This window comes from Bufo bufo, chromosome 7 (genome assembly GCF_905171765.1).
Source record: "Bufo bufo chromosome 7, aBufBuf1.1, whole genome shotgun sequence".
Taxonomy (NCBI): Eukaryota; Metazoa; Chordata; class Amphibia; order Anura; family Bufonidae; genus Bufo; species Bufo bufo.
The window spans coordinates 188204325-188225235 of NC_053395.1; the positions used below are offsets into that span (position 1 = coordinate 188204325).

At 44.2% G+C, this 20911-nt stretch overlaps 1 protein-coding gene across 1 annotated transcript in view; it reads right to left on the reverse strand.

Annotated features, from left to right (window-relative positions):
* Positions 1-20911, reverse strand: part of MYO3B (myosin IIIB) — a 386918-nt gene that overhangs the window by 239783 nt on the left and 126224 nt on the right. The window contains exon 8 of the mRNA XM_040441512.1: positions 230-295. Coding sequence (XP_040297446.1) covers positions 230-295 — 66 coding nt within the window. The remainder of the gene's footprint in view (positions 1-229; positions 296-20911) is intronic.

The window sequence follows — 20911 nt, forward strand, 5'->3', positions numbered from 1 at the left end:
CAAACTGATTGGTCTTGCCATTGTGACATGCATAAAACAACCCTATATAAAGACCGTTCTCATAAGTGGTTAGGGAGGACATCATTATAGATTGGACTCATAGATTGGAGGTAAATGTAATATGGTTTTAAATGTTGAGAATGTTCATAAAAGCGCTATGGAATATGTTGGCGCTACGTAAATAAGTAATAAATAAGAAAAAAGCGTGTATGACTAGTTATCAACTTACTGTGCAATGAAGTGGCTGAATGCTCTGGACCATTGTTCTGGATGAAGTAATGTAGGAGGAGGGTTTCTAGAAAGACAGGCATAATTATCAGTACCACTGAAAACATCAAAACACAATAAAGGCAAAGTAAATGTAACAGTAAAGCAACTCAATTTTTAAACACAGGAGTCTATTGGAGATGATGAGGCTGGGGTAAAAACCTGAAGATCAGGGTCAAAATCAGGATTGAAAATGACCCTGACCACACCAACCTGCTACTTTCACATCTGCATCTCACATATGGTGCATAGGCAGAGAAGCCTTGTTCAGTTTTTCTGAGGCCAATGTCTTACTTCATGGGCAATGACCTCTCTAAGCTGGATGACAGAAGATCTCCCCCCTCAGGGAAAGTCTCCTCCCATGCAGACTCTTTGAGGTCCCCCTTGATGATCTGATTAAGTCGTCCCAACTAGCTCTGCTCAATCATAGAGAGAACTGTGCAGCCAATAACTGCTCAGTCCTCTCTGTCTCCTCCCTGTACTCATCTCTATGGTTAAGAAAAAGGAAACTGAGCTATCAGTGTTCAGTCTCCCATTACAGCCTGGACAGTGCTGACGCAAGAGAGTTGCGGGACCCCTGAACCTCAAGTATATGGCATTAACCTTTGCCCTCCTCTGCAATAGACATCCATTCTTATATTAACCCCTTTACTATCTGAAACTATTAAGGATAATGTAATTGACCCCTTTATTGCCCTAGACCACCAATTACACAAGCATTAACCACTGCTCTAGACCACCAGGGATTCTTACATTAAGCTTTTCATTGTCATAGACAATGGAAATCTTACATCAACTACTTGGCTGCCCTAGACCATGAGGGATACTGAAATCATCCCCTTACTGCTATAGACCACCAGTCATATAGAATTGAACTGCCTAGATCACCACTACTTACACTACTATCTTTACTGCCATAGTACAACAGACATGCAGGCATTAACCCCTTTGCTGCCTTAAACCACCAGGAATACAGAAACTAACCCCTTCACTGAAATAGACCACCAAGGATGTAGAAAATAACCTTTACTGCTCTAGACCTGCGTGCAGCCCTATATTGCCAGTGCTTAGGTCCCATACTTCCTGGCTCACTAGCTACAGATGTTTAGAGGGAACATTGTCCTTGGGGCATACCAACATTTCTTTTTCACCCCTAGTGAGTGGGAATACAAGCACTAAAACTATGGGGAAAACTGTTTTAATTATGGTTAGGCTACTTTCACATCTGCCTTTTGCTTTCTGGTGTTGAGATCCGACAGAGGATCTCAAAACTGGAGCAAAACGCATCCGGTTGAATAATACAACTGGCTGCATCCGTTCAGAACGGATCCGGTTATATTATATCGAAAATGAACATGCCCTTGTAATACATAATATTTTAAATCAATGGGCGCCATCCCCATTTTTTTTGTGTTTGAAAAAAACGCAACCAGTGTACTCTGTTCCGGTTTGTTCAGTTTTGTCACCATTGAAAATGAATAGGGACAAAACTGAAGTGTTTTCCTCTGGTTTTGAGATTCTCTGCCAGAGCTCAAAACCGGAAAGGAAAACGCAGATGTGAAAGTAGCCTTAGAGATGTAATTAAGTATGTAGATTTGTACGGTGCAATCAAAAACACTATTACAATTTGTAGTTCACTAGGTTTTTTATTTTGCCAAACTTACAGAACTTTAAAGTGTAACTGTCATATTTTTTTATTTATTTGCCATTTTATTACAGCTAGGCATGTATACCTGAGTTATTCTGTCAATGATTGTCAAAAGATCTGTAATTACTTTATAATAACAGCTTTCATTAATGTCCTCTGTCCCTTTCCACTGCTCCCTTAAAAGACCGTTGCAATGGCTTGTTTGTTTCCAGCTAAAAAGACAGGAAGACGGAGGGGCGGTCCTCCACACTGCATGCCTGCATTAGGCTTCAGAGTGAGGAGGCGTGTCTCTCAGTAATCCAATCTGATTGGCTGGCAGGGAGCTGCTGGCTACATCAAGTGTGCATGTGAAGTGAGGGAAAGCAGTTTTGGCCTCAGAGAACTGGCAGAGGAGCCATCTTGAGAAGGTCCTCATATTGTAGAGGTTAAAACAGCCGTAACTAAGGGAAAACAGTGGTATGTGAAGAGACTAAACATTGCTTTATGCATAATGCTGCAGCAGCAGTAACATATGCTGATTTTTTGATGAAAACATGGCGGTTACACTTTAAATAACTCATCCAGTTATCATGGACATGAGCCATGCTGACTACAATTGCCACCATGCTCTGCTATGACATGGTATTTGCTTTCTTACCTATTAAAAAGGATGGCAATGCAATTTCAAATCCAATAGTATTAGCATTGAATAATGAATACTGATAGAAGGCTGACAAGAATGTTACAGATCTTAAAGAGATATCCCCTAGGTGCGACCTGAGACATGCTGATAAAGAATTATAGTCTGAGATTTGTCAATATTCAGGATCCTCACATATTTGGTGTTATCTGAATGCATCAGCGGATGTCTTTTTAGGACTCCCAGTTCTTATACATGAAATGTGCCCTTCTTGGGTCCCCTTTTGGGAACTATACAAAAATAGCACAATAATAGTTCTGCAGTTATCTAACAACCACTGGCCATGTGGATGGATCCAACAATGAATGCAAAATCACAGAACTAAAAGGGTTGTATGGCCTAAGAGCGGATGACCCGAGTGGTCAAAATGTGTGCCCCATTAAAAAAACACTCCCAGCTTCCGTAGAGATCGCCGTAGATGTCACAGAACCAAGCCATTTCCAGTCCAGCCGGGACCAGCGCTGGGAAGGTGGAGCTGCAGACAGGTGAGTGTTTTTTTTTTTTTAATGGGGCGCACCTTTCAACCACTAGGGTGCTCAGCTCCTAGGCTGGACAAACCCTTTAAAGACTTGGAAGAGAAGTTTTCAGTATTGTATCTTCTTGCCACACACTGAAGCTACAGTGCATGCCAGATGGAGTGGCCCATTAGAGTACCAGAGGATCCTCCATTGGGCACAGGCTCTGTCACAATAAGGGAACCTAATGGTCCAACAGAACCTATCATGTTTAGGATCACTTATCACTTGGGTCCATGTCATATGGTTTAGTTACAAAATAACATATTAGACCTTATTGATCATATGTCCTGCATGTGCAGTGATAAATTTTTTTTGTTGTAATTAAAAGTGGACATGTTCTGTATAGATGGAGGGTAGAACCTCAGAATTATTTCCTCTGATAGATTCAGAGAATCCCAGCCCAACGTTGACTACATTAGAGGGACTTAAGGTTTCCACATTCCTTCATCAGGTATAAAGAAGTGTTGCTGAAGTGCCTTACTACAACATAAGCAGATAAAGACTTTCTTACGTATTCTAAGAATTCCCGATAGTTTAGTTTGGGCGCTTTCCAAAAAGCCACAATACCGAAGAATCCCATTAACTAGGCATTGCTATCCCAATATTCTCCTAAATTAAAAAGCTAAGTAAAGAATAAAAAAGTTAATTTGATCCATGTATTTTGTCAGAAACTAGAAGCAAAAGCTGCAGTTTACATGCTCATATGAGAGGTTCTGGTGGAGAACTGGCTGTGATTAATACTACATGATACGCTGACATATGCAGTAAGTGATACGTTAGCAAAAACATATTTAAACTATAAATAGACAGCTAGATACAAATCTTGTAGTAAATGTGTAATTTCTTTGCTTGAATTGCACTTGAATTTGCCAATTTTTAGCAGATTTGGCCATCTGCCCACTCCCGAACAAACATCTGTGGAACAGATGAAAAAACTGTGGTTCAGTAGAGCCAGCAGTTGGTTAGTTAGTCAGGAATTTTCTTATATTTTGAAATCACTTTAGACCAGGGGTGAACAACCTGCGGCCCGGGGGCCACATGCGGTTCTTGATACCATTCTGTGCGACCACCAACCATCTGGTAACAGACATGTACAGTATGTCTATGTTTGTGGCTGCTCAATCGTATTTTTCATGTATTCTCCCATTGGATGGGAATCCTGAAGGTGTAACTGAACATTAATGGTAAATACTAGTGTTGGGCGAACACCGCATGTGCTCGAGCGCGATGCTCGAGTCTCCTCCCCGCATGTTTGTTGCCTGCTACGCAGCCAATAAACGTGCAGGGAGGTACTGCCACTCACTGTAATGCCGTAGCCATGTTGGTTACTGGCATTACAGTGATTGGCTGGCCGAAACGCGTCATCGGGTGCTATATAGCACCCGATGACACGTGGTTCAGCTCAGTCTTAGTCAGGGCGAGCTGCAGCAGAAGGGACAGATAGTGTAGGGACAGGAATAGTTTTTTTTTAGGCAGGGTTTACTGGTGAAAGGTGTTAGGGACCCAAAAGTCTTTTTAAGGACTATTGCTTTATCTGGCTGCAATATATATTATTAGCGCAACCTGCACTAAATTGCGTGCAATTGTTTGGCCGCTGCTGACAGTGACACAACCTCTGCTACATATGTTGTGTTACATTTGCGCATCCTAAATATCTGTGACATTCAACGCAATTGTTTGGCCGCTGCTAACAGCGACATTACCTGCGCTACATCTCCTGTATAATGTTATTGCATCCTAAATATCTGTGACATTCAGTGTAATTTATTTGCGCATACACTTACAAAACCTGCGCTACTGTACGTGTGACTTACTTGCAAGCATATATAGCATTTAATATGCTCAAGGCGAGCAGTAAAGGACGGGGAAGTGGCCGTGCTGCTGATGGTGCACGCAAAGGCCGTGGCCCTGGGTGCGGGGAAACTGTGCCTGGTGCCAGAGCACAAGAAACACACTCATTAACGATACCTAGCTTCATGTCCCAGTTTGCAGGGCGGGGCAGGACACCACTCTCGAAGTCACACCAGTGCGACCAGGTGGTCGGTTGGATTGCAGCAGATAATGCTACCAGTCGGTTAAGCACCACCCTGTCTTCCACAAAGTCCAGTCTCAGTAGCCAAAAGTCTGATCAACAGAATCCTCACCCTGATCCTCCCACCATGGAGAGTCTTGGAAAACAAGTGATCCCACACTTGGATATTCCGAGGAGCTCTTTTCATCGCTATTCCTTGATTTGGGCCTCTCGCCAATCCCGCTTGAAGAGGGACATGAGGAGATCCTGTGCACTGATTCCCAAACTCTTGAGCATCCACAGTCAGAAGAAGATGATGGTGGGGAATGGCAATTAGTGTTTCACGAGGTGGATGATGAGGATGAGACACAGTTGTCAATATGTGAGGTTCTTGTTAGGTTAACAAGTCAGGAGGATGACCAGAGTGAGGAAGTGGAAGAGGAGGTGGTGGACGATGAAATCACTGACCCAACCTGGGAAGGTGGCAAGCCGAGCGAGGACAACAGTACAGAGGGGGAGGGATCCGCAGCACCGCAACAGGCTGGAAGAGGCAGTGGGGTGGCAAAATGGAGAAGGCGGGCCACACCAAACAGTCCCGCAACTGTTCCCTGGAGCACCCCCTTGCGACAATCTCCCTTGCCAAGGGGTAGGTGTTCCGTACAAAAATGAGCAGGGGCGTGAACACTAGCAACCTCACCACCACCACCACTACCCTGATCCGCCACATGGCATCAAAGCACCCTAATAGGTGGGCCGAACACCTGGGTCAACAATCAGTGTCTGCGGGTCACACCACTGCCACCTCTTCCCCTGTATTACGTGTTGGTCAATCCCCTGTCCAAGACGCAGGCCCGGCTGCCTCTCGGCCTGCACCTGGACCTTCGCAAGCACCATCAGTTAGCACATGCACTTCTGTGTCCCAGCGCAGCGTTCAGATGTTCATACCCAAGGCCTTTGAACGAAAGCGCAAATACCAAGCCACCCACAGGCCATAGCACTAAATGCGCACCTTTCCAAATTGCTGGCCCTGGAAATGTTGCCATTTAGGCTTGTGGACACTGAGGCTTTCCGCAGCCTCATGGCGGCGGCTGTCCCTCGTTACTCAGTCCCCAGCCGCCACTATTTTTCACAGTGTGCCGTCCCCGCCTTACACCAGCATGTGTCCCGTAACATCACCCGTGCCCTGACCAACGCAGTTATTGGGAAGGTCCACCTAACGACTGACACATGGACAAGTGCTTTTGGCCAGGGACGCTACACTGACGGCACACTGGGTGAACGTTGTGGAGGCCGTGAGCGAGTCATACCCTGGGATGGCACAGGTGCTACCGACGCCAAGGATTGCGGGCCCTACTTCCATTAGGATTTCCGTCACCACCTACATTAGTGGCTGCAACCCCCCCTTCTCCTCCTTCACTTCCACCTCTGAATTCTCATCTTGCAGCACCAGTCAGCCATCAGTCAGTAGCTGGAAGCAGTGTAGCACTGCAGTGGGGAAGTGAAAACAGGCCGTGCTGAAACAAATTTGCTTAGGTGACAAACAGCACACCGCCGCAGAGCTGTGGCAGGGTATAAGGGACCAGACTGAACTGTGGCTCTCGCCACCATGCCTAGCCCACGTGTTCAACTTAGTAGTTCAGCGGTTTCTCAAAACCTACCCCAATTTGCCTGAGCTACTGGTGAAGGTGCGCCACATGTGTGCCCATTTCCAAAAGTCATCTACAGCTGCCGCCGGTCTGGCAACGCTGCAGCAGCGCTTGTAATTGCCAGCTCACCGACTGTTGTGTGACATGAGCACGCACTGGAACTCCACGTTCCACATGTTGGCCAGGCTTTGTGAGCAGCAGTGGGCAGTAGTGGAATACCAGCTGCAACATGGTCGTCGCCTTTCCAGTCAGCTTCTGCTCTTCACAAGTGACGAGTGGGTATGAATGTCTGACCTCTGTGAGGTTTTACGCAACTTTGAGGAATCAACACAGATGGTGAGCGGTGATGCCGCTATTATCAGCGTAACCATCCCACTTCTGTGTCTACTAAAACGCTCGCTGCTCACAATGAAGGCGGATGCTTTGCATGTGGAAGAGGTAGAAATGGGGGAAGACAGTACACAGGGTGATAGCCAGACCACCCTTAGTTCGTCTTCTCAGCGCAAATTGGATGATGACGATGAGGAGGAGACAGTTGCCTCCGCTACAGAGGGTAGTACCCATAGCAGGTTTATTCCATCTGTTCAGCGTAGATGGGCCAAAGAGGAGGAAGAGGATGAGGTGATTGAGAGTCATCCTCCTGATGAGGACAGCAAAGTCTTGTCTGTTGGGACTCTGGCACACATGGCTGACTTTATGTTAGGCTGGCTTTCCCGTGACCCTCACGTTGTACGCATTTTGGCCAACACCGATTACTGGTTGTTCACCCTTCTCGACCACCGCTACAAAGAGAACTTCTCATCTCTCATTCCTGTGGTGGAGAGGACGAGCAAAATGGTGCAATACCAGAAGGTCCTTGTGGAAAAATTGCTCCAAACATTTCCAGCTGTCAACGATGGCGGCAGAGTACGTAGTTCCTTGGGCAACCGAGGAGGGGAGACGAGGGGAACATACAGCAGTTCCAACAGAGGCAGGGCAACACTCTCCAAGGCCTGGGACAGTTTCATGACACCCCACCAGCACCCTCACCCTGATGCGCGGCCTAGTGTCACAAGGAGGGAAAGGTTTTGGAAGATGGTGAAGGAGTATATAGCAGTCCGTGTCAGCATCCTCATTGATCCCTCTGTGCCTTACAACTATTGGGTGTCTAAGCTGGACACGTGGCACGAATTTGCGCTCTACGCCTTGGAGGTGCTGGCCTGCCCTGCCGCCAGCGTTTTGTCAGAGCGGGTATTTAGTGCTGCTGGGGTCATAATAACTGATAAGCGCATCCGCCTGTCAACTGAAAATGCTGACAGGTTGACTCTTATCAAAATGAACAAGGCCTGGATTGCCCCTGACTGCTCTACTCCACCAGAGGAAAGCGGATGAACATAAAGGCACTTTAAATGTGGCTTTTATGGTGTATTGAATACACTGTGTTCCCATGCACCCCTTCCACCACAAAAAATGATATATGGTTCAATCTTCCTATTCTCGTCCTCCTCCTCCATCATATTAACATGCTTATTAGGTTGCCCTCACTCCTAATGTTTTAGAGAGTCAGCTCAGCACCAGACATTCACCCCTAATGTTTCAGAGGGTCACCAGCAGGCACTCGCCCCTAATGTTTTAGAGCAGCGGTCCCCAACCACCGGGCCGCGGCCCAGGACCGGGCCCTGGAAGATTGTTTGCCGGGCCGCGGCAATACAGAGGAGGGGCGACGCCAGGACAGGGGCGGGCAGGGGGGAGGGCCCGCTGCCCCGCAAGTGCTTTTTTTCAGTGCGGCGGCCGGGCCCTCCTTATATTTTGAGTGCGCCTGCACTGCGCTTCATAACCTGTTATAATCCCGCGAGACCCGTGACCTCCTGCGGCGGGTCTCGCGTCACGGGATCACTGCTGGAATGACACGGCGGTGCGCCGCAGGCAGAGCCACGGGATTGCGCACTGAACTGAAGCCAGCCACAGCCTGCAAGTACGGGGGGCAGATGATGATCAGTGGCACTAATGTTTGAATTCAGAAAGTTGTGAGCCCACACCGGCCATATGAGGGCAGGGCAGGGACAGCAAATAATGAGGGGCAAAAACTGAAATATATAGAGAGTGGGGGCAAAATGAAAAGGAAATATATAGAGAATGGGGGCAAAATGAAATATAGGTAGAGAGGGGGCCTCTGACAAAACATTGGCAATTATAACTGGGTTATTATTGCCAAAGTTTTGTCAGTGGCCCCTCTCTACCTATATTTCATTTAGCCCCCATTCTCTATATATTTCCTTTTCATTTTGCCCCCTCATTATTTGCTGCCCCTGCCCTAATATCAGATCACATTATAATAACCGGCACTAATGTCTGAAATCAGAAAGGGGGGCCCACGCCGGCCATATGAGGGCAGGGGTAGCAAATAATGAGGGGGCAAAATGAAAATGAAATATATACAGAGAGGGGCAAAAAATGAAATATATAGGAGTGGGGGCAAAATGAAATATAGTGAGAAAGGGGGCGACTGACAAAACTTTGGCAATAATAACCACGTCGGCCACATGAGGGGCACGGTGGTGCTCATGCTTATTATTGCCACAGGGGGGCCCAAATTCAAAGGTTGCCCTGGGGCCCATAGAATTCTAGTTACGCCACTGCACCAGACGCATCCGCATATCACACACAGCGTGCGGCTGTACAGCGGGTTGGAAGGAGAGTGTTCCTTCCTTCCAACTGTGATGCTGGCCAGCCACTGCCACCAATATGAAAGCTGAAAAGGGCTAGTGAGGGAGGGATTGGTTAGGTCTCATTGCCCCACCAATGGAAAGGAACATGAAGGTGGGGGGGGGGGGGTTGTCGGCATCCAGATAGTATCTGAGGGAGTGAGTGGGAGAATGACCTGCAGTTCCTTTTCCATGTCACCTTGAAAATATCAGCAGTGCAGCAGAGACCCTAGTCAGTTTTGAGTCACATTTAAATAAATGTAATAGTTATCTATTTTAACATGAACCTTGTGTTTTGTTATGCGCATGAATCAGTCAGCGCCGACCAGCACACACTAAGCCCCGCCCACTCCCTAAGCCCCGCCCAAGACCTAGAAATATTGAGTGGACGGAGCCTCTAGGTGCTGAAAAGACGCCCCCATAGCACCTAGAGGCTCATTAGCATACCAATAAAACTATGTTTTTTAGGGTAACCGCTGCACAGAAAGGGATTACAATAGCATGGTTAGGTAGAGCAGACACTAGCAGATCGCTAGTGTCTGACAGCTAATTAGGTCAAAATGTGGTGGTAGAAACCCTTTAACCCTTAAAGGACCTTGCGATTTTCAGTTTTTGCGTTTTCATTTTTCACTCCCCGCCTTGCCAGAGCAATAACTTTTTTATTTTTCAGTTCACATAGCCTTAAGAGGGCTTGTTTAATGCGGTACAAGTTGTAATTTCTAATGGCACTATTTAATGTTGCATATGATGTAGTGGGGAGTTGGAAAAAAATTCCAAATGGGGTAGAATTGAAAAGAAAACGCAGGTTTTATGAGGGAGGTTTACGACGTTCCCTATGCGGTCAAATTGACCTGTTACTTTCACTTGTATAGTTTTTCTTGTGTTTTAAGACAGAAAAAAAAATTTAAACTTGAAAAAAAATTTTTTTTCTTTTTAGCACCATATTCTGACCCCTATAACTTTTTTGTAGTTACAGTATGTGTACGGAGCTCTGTGAGGGCTCATTTTTTGTGAGGCGATCTGTACTTTTCAGTGACACCATTTTGACTGTGTGTGTGACTATTTGGTCACTATTTATTACATTAATTTTTTTTTGTTGCGGGGGGAATGACAAAAAATGGCTAATTGGCCATTTTACATTTTTTTGTCCATTACGCCATTCACCGTATGGGATAAACATTGTTATATTTTAATAGTACAGGCATTTTTAGATGCAGCGATGCCCATTATTATTTTTTTGTATTGTTCATTTTGATTTTAGGGAAAGGGGGTAACTTGAACGTTTATATTTTTATTGTTTAAAAAAGTTGCTATTTTTTCAACTTTTTTTTTCTCTTTTTTAAAGTCACTCTGGGTGACTATAACTGGCAATCATTAGACTGCTCTTTGTGTTCTGTGAGGGCTATATATCCATCACAGAACACACCATTTACTATATACCAATTCAGTACTGCCACCTGCTTGCTTGTATTGGTATACACCAGTGATGGGTATCGGAGCCTGCTTGAGGCTCTGAGCCATCTCTAGGATAGTACAGCTTCCCTGGTCTCAGCTGGGGAAAGCTGTTAGGGGCATGGCATCTAAGGGGTTAAATGTCAGCCTTATGGCTGATCACATGCATCTGCCCCGGGCCTCTGTTGGTTGAAACAGCAGAAACCCAGCAGCTATGGCGCCTGCTGCACGCAAGAGCAGGCACCATCTTTAAAGTGCCGACTTCCGCTATACATGTATGGCAGAAGTTACAAAGGGGTTAAAGGAAACCTGTCACCACAAAGTGCAATTCAATCTGCAGGCAGCATGGCATAGAACAGGAGGAGCTGTGCGGATTGGTTTTGTGGGAAAATATTCATTAAAACTTGTATTTTGGAGCAGAAGTTGAAATTAATAAAATATTAGTTTTACAGAATTTTTTCCCACTAAACTATATATCAATCTGCTCCTCCTGATCTATAACATGTTGCCTACAGATTACACTGCATTTTCATGGTGACATGCTATATATATGTGGTTCAAAAACTTCCACTGGCCAGCTGTGAGGACTCAGGCGGCCCCCTGGGCATCTGCCCACCGGGAAATTTCCCTGTAAGGTTTATGGCCAATCCGCCCCTGCATGCCATCCATTGATCAAACAAGCCATTTGATCCTGCATGAGAAATATACTTCTAGTAGTTGGGGCATACTTTCCATCAGATTTGAGAACCATGACTGTCTTGGGCTAAGATAAATGATCCTCAAGTGTGGTATTTCTTTATTTACATGAACACATTATGAGTATAATATTTTTCCCCTTTTTGATGTGTCCCTTCCCCTCTATATAATGGGCAGATGGGTTTTTTGGGGCCTTGTGGTGGGCTTGGTTGTAGGATAAAAACTTCCAGTGTATTACAAAAGAGTCAGAGTAGATGAGAATTTACCAAATCACATCCAAATGCTGTGGAAAAAATATGCATATAATCGGAGTAAAATGATATGAAACATGGATTTTTAATTTGCAGCATGTCAATTTCTGTTGCAGATTTTCACTTCAAATGGGGGTGCTGCGACTTCAAGAAGGTGGCTCCCCGGGGAAAGATGATACCGGCTGGTCTGACTCTATACCTAGAAGTCATTTCAGCCACCGGATGCATCTACAATAATAAACTGGGTAGTTTGTTAAATAAGCGACCCAGTTTTTAATATGAAGATAGACTGGCTGAGATGCTGAACACTGCCAATCTGTACGATGTGCTGTGTCATTTGTACAAGGGGTGGAGGACTAGGGGCCAACCTAGGTCAAGGGCCCACTGGGGATTTACCTGTACCCCCGTGGGCCAGTCCAAGCCTAAGTAAAATCCAAGGCAAATCCTCATATAACTCATGTGGATTTTGTTATGAATTCAACATGGATTTTTTTCCATTCAACTTACAGTACATCTCATTTGGATGTTTCCTAGGGGTGGAGAAACAAGAAATGATGACATCACAAACATTCTCAGATTAATATTTCAGAGTGAAACTTGACACTTGCCTTACAACCACCCATATCGGCACTGTGGTTAGCATAAGTCTGCAATACTCTCAGCGTGGAAGTCAAATTGTGGCCAGTGCGTATGACCATAGCTCAGGCAGCTTATGACTAGCCAGACAGATGAGATGGTGAGCCACATGTGACTCCCAATCCACTGGTTAGAGACTCCAGCTCTAGAGAAATGGAGACGCAGTTGGCCTTACGGTGTGAAACCTGTGCAGCTGAACAAGGCACATCGCTCCTTAAATGTCCATGGTATCATGCATTCTTCCTCTGCCCCAAGGTATTATCTCTCCTTCCTCAACCTCCCCTTTCCCCCTTGTATATTTTCTCTCCTCCATTATCATGCTCCCACTCCAGTGTTTTGCCCCAGCATCATTTCTCTCCCACCCTGTTGTTGTCAAGAAGGGAACTTTCAGGTCTTTATCCTATCCAATTGTAACATTTGCTGTGTTGAATTTACAGCAGGAGCTGTCAGCAGTTCACATGGATGGCACTTCCAGCTGCTTGTGGAATGAAACATGACTCCTCTCTCTGGTTATAAAGCACGGTAGCTGTGAGTGCCGTCGGCAAGAGCTGCTGACAGCTCCTGCAATAAATATAACACAGCAATTGTAACAAGAGAATAGAATAATGACTTGGGTAAGGGCTCATGCATACGACCGTTGTTGTTTTGCGGTCCGCAAATTGGTGATCTGCAAAACACCGGCCGTGTGCATTCCACGTTTTGCGGAATGGAACGGCCAGCCCCTAATAGAACAGTCCAATCTTTGTCTGTAACGCGGACAATAATAGGACATGTTCTATTTTTTTGCGGAACAGCCAAATGGACATACCGACACGGAATGAACGTGAAGTCATTTCCGTTTTTATTGTGTCCCCATTGAAGTGAATGGTTCCGCATACGGGCTGCCAAAAAACCCGGAATGGACACAGACAAAAAATACGTTTCTTTTGCATGAGCCCTAGGAGTTCCCTTCTGGACAACAACAGGCAGGGAAAGAAAGATACTGGGGCAAAACATGAGTGGAGCATAATAAGGCTGCATTCACAGAACCGTATTTTTGGTCCGCATCCAATCCGCATTTTTTGCAGATAAGATGCAGAACCATTCACTTCAATAGGTCCGCAAAAAATGCGGACAGCACACCGTGTGCTGTCCACATATGTATGTCCGTTCCATAGTCCCGCAAAAAATAAATAACATGTCCTATTGTTGTCTGTTTTGCAAACAGGGATAGGCATTGTTACAATGGATCTGCAAAAAAGCGGATTCAACACGGATGTCACACGGCATCTGTATCTTTGCGGATCCGCGTTTTGAGGACTGCAAAATACATACAGTCATGTGAATGCACCCTTATGGAGGGGAAAAATAATACAATAAGGAAAAAAATAACTTGGGGGCAGAAGAATGCATGATGACATTGTTGCACAATGCCTTCTATTAGTAACACAGAAGCTGTAAATGACACATGGCTACTATTGGGCTAATTAGTTCTCTTATCCATGCTTATCTGTTATGATCCCATATATTGTCGACAAGAATAAAACAATGCGCAAAACTTAATTCAGTAGAAAAGAAAACTAGTATCAATGTAAGGGTAAGGTCACCCAGTCAGGTTTCTTGATGCAGTTTTGAAAGCCAAAAACAGGAGTGAATTAAAAAAAAAAAAAAAAAGAGAAGTGGTATCCATCCTTTATACCTTCTCTCCTTTTATGATCTGCTCCTGATTTTGGCTTCCAAAACTGCATCAGACAACCTGACCGGGTGGCCGTACCCTAAGAAGACTGACTTTGGTGACTGTTGACCACAACAGCAAAAAAAAAACAAAAAACACTAAACTGTTTCCTAGTGAACTATCAGAAGAATGAAATTATCTCCTCTGCGCACCTGCAATGGGCACCTCCCCATAGGGTCCTTAATGGATGGTAATGACGCACATCCCAGGTGTAGGAGTGGTATAGTGTGGCCTAAAATGTCCCTTTATGTGTCACGGTGCTCCTACCTGGATACGGCTGGATCCCAGGCTTTGGCTCCGAAGCTATAAATAGGGGGAATAATTGAGGGATTGAAGAAAGAATCGAGTACAGACCTTATATAAAGTTGAACAGCAGCTTTACTTAAATAAATGTTCATCCAAGACAATCTTCAAGCTTTATCTTGGTCCCAAGTAGGCTTTAGCATTGAAACTGGCAGGCAAACTCGTCTCTGCAACATCTGTTTCTCTCTGGCTCTGCTGTACTGACAGGCTGGCTGTATGACTCTGCTTCTTCTGTATGCTGCACTTATCTCTTTGTAGTCTGACTCTTAAGTTATGCCAGGGAACTATACTCCTGGCTCCTGAGGCTTTATGCTTTGGCCTCCATGGCCAGCAGAGCTGAAGGTGTTCTGGCTGGATTGGGCACGTCCAGCAGAGATGTGCCCAGCACACCCTCCCTTGGCAGGGAATAAGCTGGAACTCACTAACTCTGGTCCTCGCCCTTCCTGCAGGAAGTGAAAAGAGTCCACTCCTCCACAGAGGGGGGTTAGAATGGAATGGAAAGCTCCATTCTACCTAATTGTAGCTCTGCCTTGTTTGCTGCCACCTGCTGGGGAACCAGGCATATTACATTTGAACATAATAGTTACATTAGAAATAGGAATGCACCGTGTAGTGGACCTGAAATAAATACACAAGATGACATTATATTAGCCCATTAGAGATAGTAGCGGGGTGAAGAAGTGGTAATGCCACTCTGGGGCGTTACACTCCCAATGACCAAGAACAATAATACTGTCAATGTCACCATCACCACAACCATCCTTATACTGGGCATTTAAATTTTTGTGCAAATTCTGTAACTCATTGCTGAATTTACTATTACACAAGTGAAACACTCCAGGTAAAATTCCATTTCTACCTGCATCGTGAGGCATCTGTCTGTGTCATGAGGCGTGTTAGCAGGTGTGAATCTATTGAATACAATTCTTTCTAGATGGGAAATGGAATAGCACAGCTGTCAGCTCCAGAGACTGTGACACTGAATTTGAGAAGAAGAGTATGGATCGATTCCTTAGTTAGCTTCTAGTGACCTTGGCCAAGTCACTTAATTTTTCAACTCAGGGAAGACTGTAATCACTAAAGGAGGCTTATTTGTTGGTGGCTAGAAATGATGGCCTTAAAGCAGTTTATGGAATAATGATTAGGCCTTCAGGGTTTTTTAAAGTACAGTTGTCCCAATGACTGGTCCTTTTACAGTTATTCTATCTATAAGATGCACTTTTAAGGGATAATAAGTGGTGGGAATCCAAAATACTTGATCAAGGGGAAATGACACTATTTACTAGGATTTGGCGGTACAAAGTCTCGTTTACTCCAAATAAAGGGGTTTTCATGAGTTGGTCCCTTTTTAGTAGGCCCACTAGTGCGTGGTCCTAAGGAAAGAATCATGCTCATATGCTCCCTGCAATTCCAGTCCGGTGCCCTGGCTCTATTTGGCGATCTTCCAGATCCTGGCTTGTCAATTTTGCTGACGGGTAAAATTCAGTGGTTGCTAGTGGATTAGTAAGGACTACAACCTAGGGACATCTGACCCATGTATTTTGCCTAGAGACCCGCTTTTAACCACCTCAGCCCCCAGTGCTTAAACACCCTGAAAGACCAGGCCACTTTTTACACTTCTGACCTACACTACTTTCACCGTTTATTGCTCGGTCATGCAACTTACCACCCAAATGAATTTTACCTCCTTTTCTTCTCACTAATAGAGCTTTCATTTGGTGGTATTTCATTGCTGCTGACATTTTTACTTTTTTTGTTATTAATCGAAATTTAACGATTTTTTTGCAAAAAAATGACATTTTTCACTTTCAGTTGTAAAATTTTGCAAAAAAAAACGACATCCATATAGAAATTTTGCTCTAAATTTATAGTTCTACATGTCTTTGATAAAAAAAAAATGTTTGGGTAAAAAAAAAATGGTTTGGGTAAAAGTTATAGCGTTTACAAACTATGGTACAAAAATGTGAATTTCCGCTTTTTGAAGCAGCTCTGACTTTCTGAGCACCTGTCATGTTTCCTGAGGTTCTACAATGCCCAGACAGTACAAACACCCCACAAATGACCCCATTTCTGAAAGTACACACCCTAAGGTATTCGCTGATGGGCATAGTGAGTTCATAGAACTTTTTATTTTTTGTCACAAGTTAGCGGAAAATGATGATTTTTTTTTTTTTTTTTTTTTTTCTTACAAAGTCTCATATTCCACTAACTTGTGACAAAAAATAAAAAGTTCTATGAACTCACTATGCCCATCAGCGAATACCTTGGGGTCTCTTCTTTCCAAAATGGGGTCACTTGTGGGGTAGTTATACTGCCCTGGCATTCTAGGGGCCCAAATGTGTGGTAAAGAGTTTGAAATCAAATTCAGTAAAAAATGACGAGTGAAATCCGAAAGGTGCTCTTTGGAATATGGGCCCCTTTGCCCACCTAGGCTGCAAAAAAGTGTCACACATCTGGTATCCCCGTACTCAGGAGAAGTTGAGGAATGTGTTTTGGGGTGTCTTTTTACATATACCCATGCTGGGTGAGATAAATATCTTGGTCAAATGACAACTTTGTATAAAAAAATGGGAAAAGTTGTCTTTTGCCAAGATATTTCTCTCACCCAGCATGGGTATATATAAAATGACACCCCAAAACACATTCCCCACCTTCTCCTGAGTACGGAGATACCAGATGTGTGACACTTTTTTGCAGCCTAGGTGGGCAAAGGGGCCCATATTCCAAAGAGCACCTTTCGGATTTCACTCATCATTTTTTACAGAATTTGATTTCTAACTCCTTACCACACATTTGGGCCCCTAGAATGCCAGGGCAGTATAACTACCCCACAAGTGACCCCATTTTGGAAAGAAGACACCCCAAGCTATTCCGTGAGGGGCATGGCGAGTTCCTAGAATTTTTTATTTTTTGTCACAAGTTAGTGGAAAATGATGATTTTTTTTTTTTTTTTTTTTTTCATACAAAGTCTCATATTCCACTAACTTGTGACAAAAAATAAAAACTTCCATGAACTCACTATGCCCATCAGCGAATACCTTGGGGTCTCTTCTTTCCAAAATGGGGTCACTTGTGGGGTAGTTATACTGCCCTGGCATTCTAGGGGCCCAAATGTGTGGTAAAGAGTTTGAAATCAAATTCAGTAAAAAATGACGAGTGAAATCCGAAAGGTGCTCTTTGGAATATGGGCCCCTTTGCCCACCTAGGCTGCAAAAAAGTGTCACACATCTGGTATCCCCGTACTCAGGAGAAGTTGAGGAATGTGTTTTGGGGTGTCTTTTTACATATACCCATGCTGGGTGAGATAAATATCTTGGTCAAATGACAACTTTGTATAAAAAAATGGGAAAAGTTGTCTTTTGCCAAGATATTTCTCTCACCCAGCATGGGTATATATAAAATGACACCCCAAAACACATTCCCCACCTTCTCCTGAGTACGGAGATACCAGATGTGTGACACTTTTTTGCAGCCTAGGTGGGCAAAGGGGCCCATATTCCAAAGAGCACCTTTCGGATTTCACTCATCATTTTTTACAGAATTTGATTTCTAACTCCTTACCACACATTTGGGCCCCTAGAATGCCAGGGCAGTATAACTACCCCACAAGTGACCCCATTTTGGAAAGAAGACACCCCAAGCTATTCCGTGAGGGGCATGGCGAGTTCCTAGAATTTTTTATTTTTTGTCACAAGTTAGTGGAAAATGATGATTTTTTTTTTTTTTTTTTTTTTCATACAAAGTCTCATATTCCACTAACTTGTGACAAAAAATAAAAACTTCCATGAACTCACTATGCCCATCAGCGAATACCTTGGGGTCTCTTCTTTCCAAAATGGGGTCACTTGTGGGGTAGTTATACTGCCCTGGCATTCTAGGGGCCCAAATGTGTGGTAAGGAGTTTGAAATCAAATTCTGTAAAAAATGACGAGTGAAATCCGAAAGGTGCTCTTTGGAATATGGGCCCCTTTGCCCACCTAGGCTGCAAAAAAGTGTCACACATGTGGTATTGCCGTACTCAGGAGAAGTTGAGGAATGTGTTTTGGGGTGTCTTTTTACATATACCCATGCTGGGTGAGATAAATATCTTGGTCAAATGACAACTTTGTATAAAAAAATGGGAAAAGTTGTCTTTTGCCAAGATATTTATCTCACCCAGCATGGGTATATATAAAATGACACCCCAAAACACATTCCCCACCTTCTCCTGAGTACGGAGATACCAGATGTGTGACACTTTTTTGCAGCCTAGGTGGGCAAAGGGGCCCATATTCCAAAGAGCACCTTTTGGATTTCACAGGTCATTTTTTACTGAATTTGATTTCAAACTCCTTACCACACATTTGGGCCCCTAGAATGCCAGGGCAGTATAACTACCCCACAAGTGACCCCATTTTGGAAAGAAGAGACCCCAAGGTATTCGCTGATGGGCATAGTGAGTTCATGGAAATTTTTTTTTTTTGTCACAAGTTAGTGGAATAGGAGACTTTGTATGAAAAAAAAAAAAAAAAAAAAAAATCATCATTTTCCACTAACTTGTGACAAAAAATAAAAAATTCTAGGAACTTGCCATGCCCCTCACGGAATACCTTGGGGTGTCTTCTTTCCAAAATGGGGTCACTTGTGGGGCAGTTATACTGCCCTGGCATTTTCCAGGGGCCCTAATGTCTGGTAAGTAGGTAAATGACCTGTGAAATCTGAAAGGTGCTCTTTGGAATGTGGGCCCCTTTGCCCAGCTAGGCTGCAAAAAAGTGTCACACATCTGGTATCTCCGTACTCAGAAGAAGGTAAGGAATGTGTTTTGGGGTGTCATTTTACATATACCCATGCTGGGTGAGAGAAATATCTTGGCAAAAGACAACTTTTCCCATTTTTTTTATACAAAGTTGGCATTTGACCAAGATATTTATCTCACCCAGCATGGGTATATGTAAAATGACACCCCAAAACATATTCCCCAACTTCTGCTGAATACGGAGATACCACATGTGTGACACTTTTTTGCAGCCTAGGTGGGCAAAGGGGCCCAAATTCCTTTTAGGAGGGCATTTTTAGACATTTGGATACCAGACTTCTTCTCACGCTTTGGGGCCCCTAAAATGCCAGGGCAGTATAAATACCCCACATGTGACCCCATTTTGGAAAGAAGACACCCCAAGGTATTCAATGAGGGGCATGGCGAGTTCATTGAAAAAAAAAAATTTTGGCACAAGTTAGCGGAAATTGATTTTTTGGATTTTGTTCTCACAAAGTCTCCCTTTCCGCTAACTTGGGACAAAAATTTCAATCTTTCATGGACTCAATATGCCCCTCAGCAAATACCTTGGGGTGTCTTCTTTCCAAAATGGTGTTATTTGTGGGGTGTTTGTACTGCCCTGGCATTTGAGGGTCTCCGCAATCATTACATGTATGCCCAGCATTAGGAGTTTCTGCTATTCTCCTTATATTGAGCATACGGGTAATGAGATTTTTTTTTTCCGTTCAGCCTCTGGGCTGAAAGAAAAAAATGAACGGCACAGATTTCTTCATTCGCATCGATCAATGTGGATGAAAAAATCTCTGCCAAAAAAAGAAAAAGGAGGGGAAAGGCGTCTGCCAGGACATAGGAGCTCCGCCCAACATCCATACCCACTTCAGCTCGTATGCCCTGGCAAACCAGATTTCTCCATTCACATCAATCGATGTGGATGAATAAATCATTGCCGGGATTTTTTTTTTTATATATACAAAGTGTTTGCCAAAGTATATGAACACCGCCACCTCCTCAGCTCATATGCCTCGGCAAACATATCTTTTACTGCAGAGGAGAAATCTCGTCTTGCAGCGCCGCATACACCGACTTGCGTGTAATCTGACAGCAGCACAATGCTTCTGTCCGAATGCACATCAGTGCTGCAGCTGGTCGATCGGTTGGTCCACCTGGAAGGTAAAAAAAACAAAACAAAAAAGAAAAAACCAGGCCGCAAAGCAATAACTTTATTAACTTTAGAACAGAACATATTAACTTTTTTAAACTTTTTTAACTTTTTTACTTACCGGTAATTTTTTTTTTGTTTAGTTTTTTTTACCTTTATAGAACAAACCTCTCCTTCCCCATGGGACAATGTGCAAAGCGCAAATCGCCCAAAGATGTGGCGAAGTACGTTATGCACTTTATCCCAGGTGAAAGGAGAGGTTTGCAGCAGCTGAGAGTAAAAGGGCCCTAATAGCCCTGTGTGCCTGTCCTGTGAGATGCAATCCCTATGCTAGGTGTACCTGTGTGTGGTACTTCCGGAAACACTCTCCATAGCATAGGGCAGGGTGGTCAGCACAGTCAGGACAGAAATAGCGGGTGTCACGCCTTATTCCACTCCTGCTACAGACACGACATCTTTTTCGGGGTGACGGTTGGGTTGAGGTACCAGGA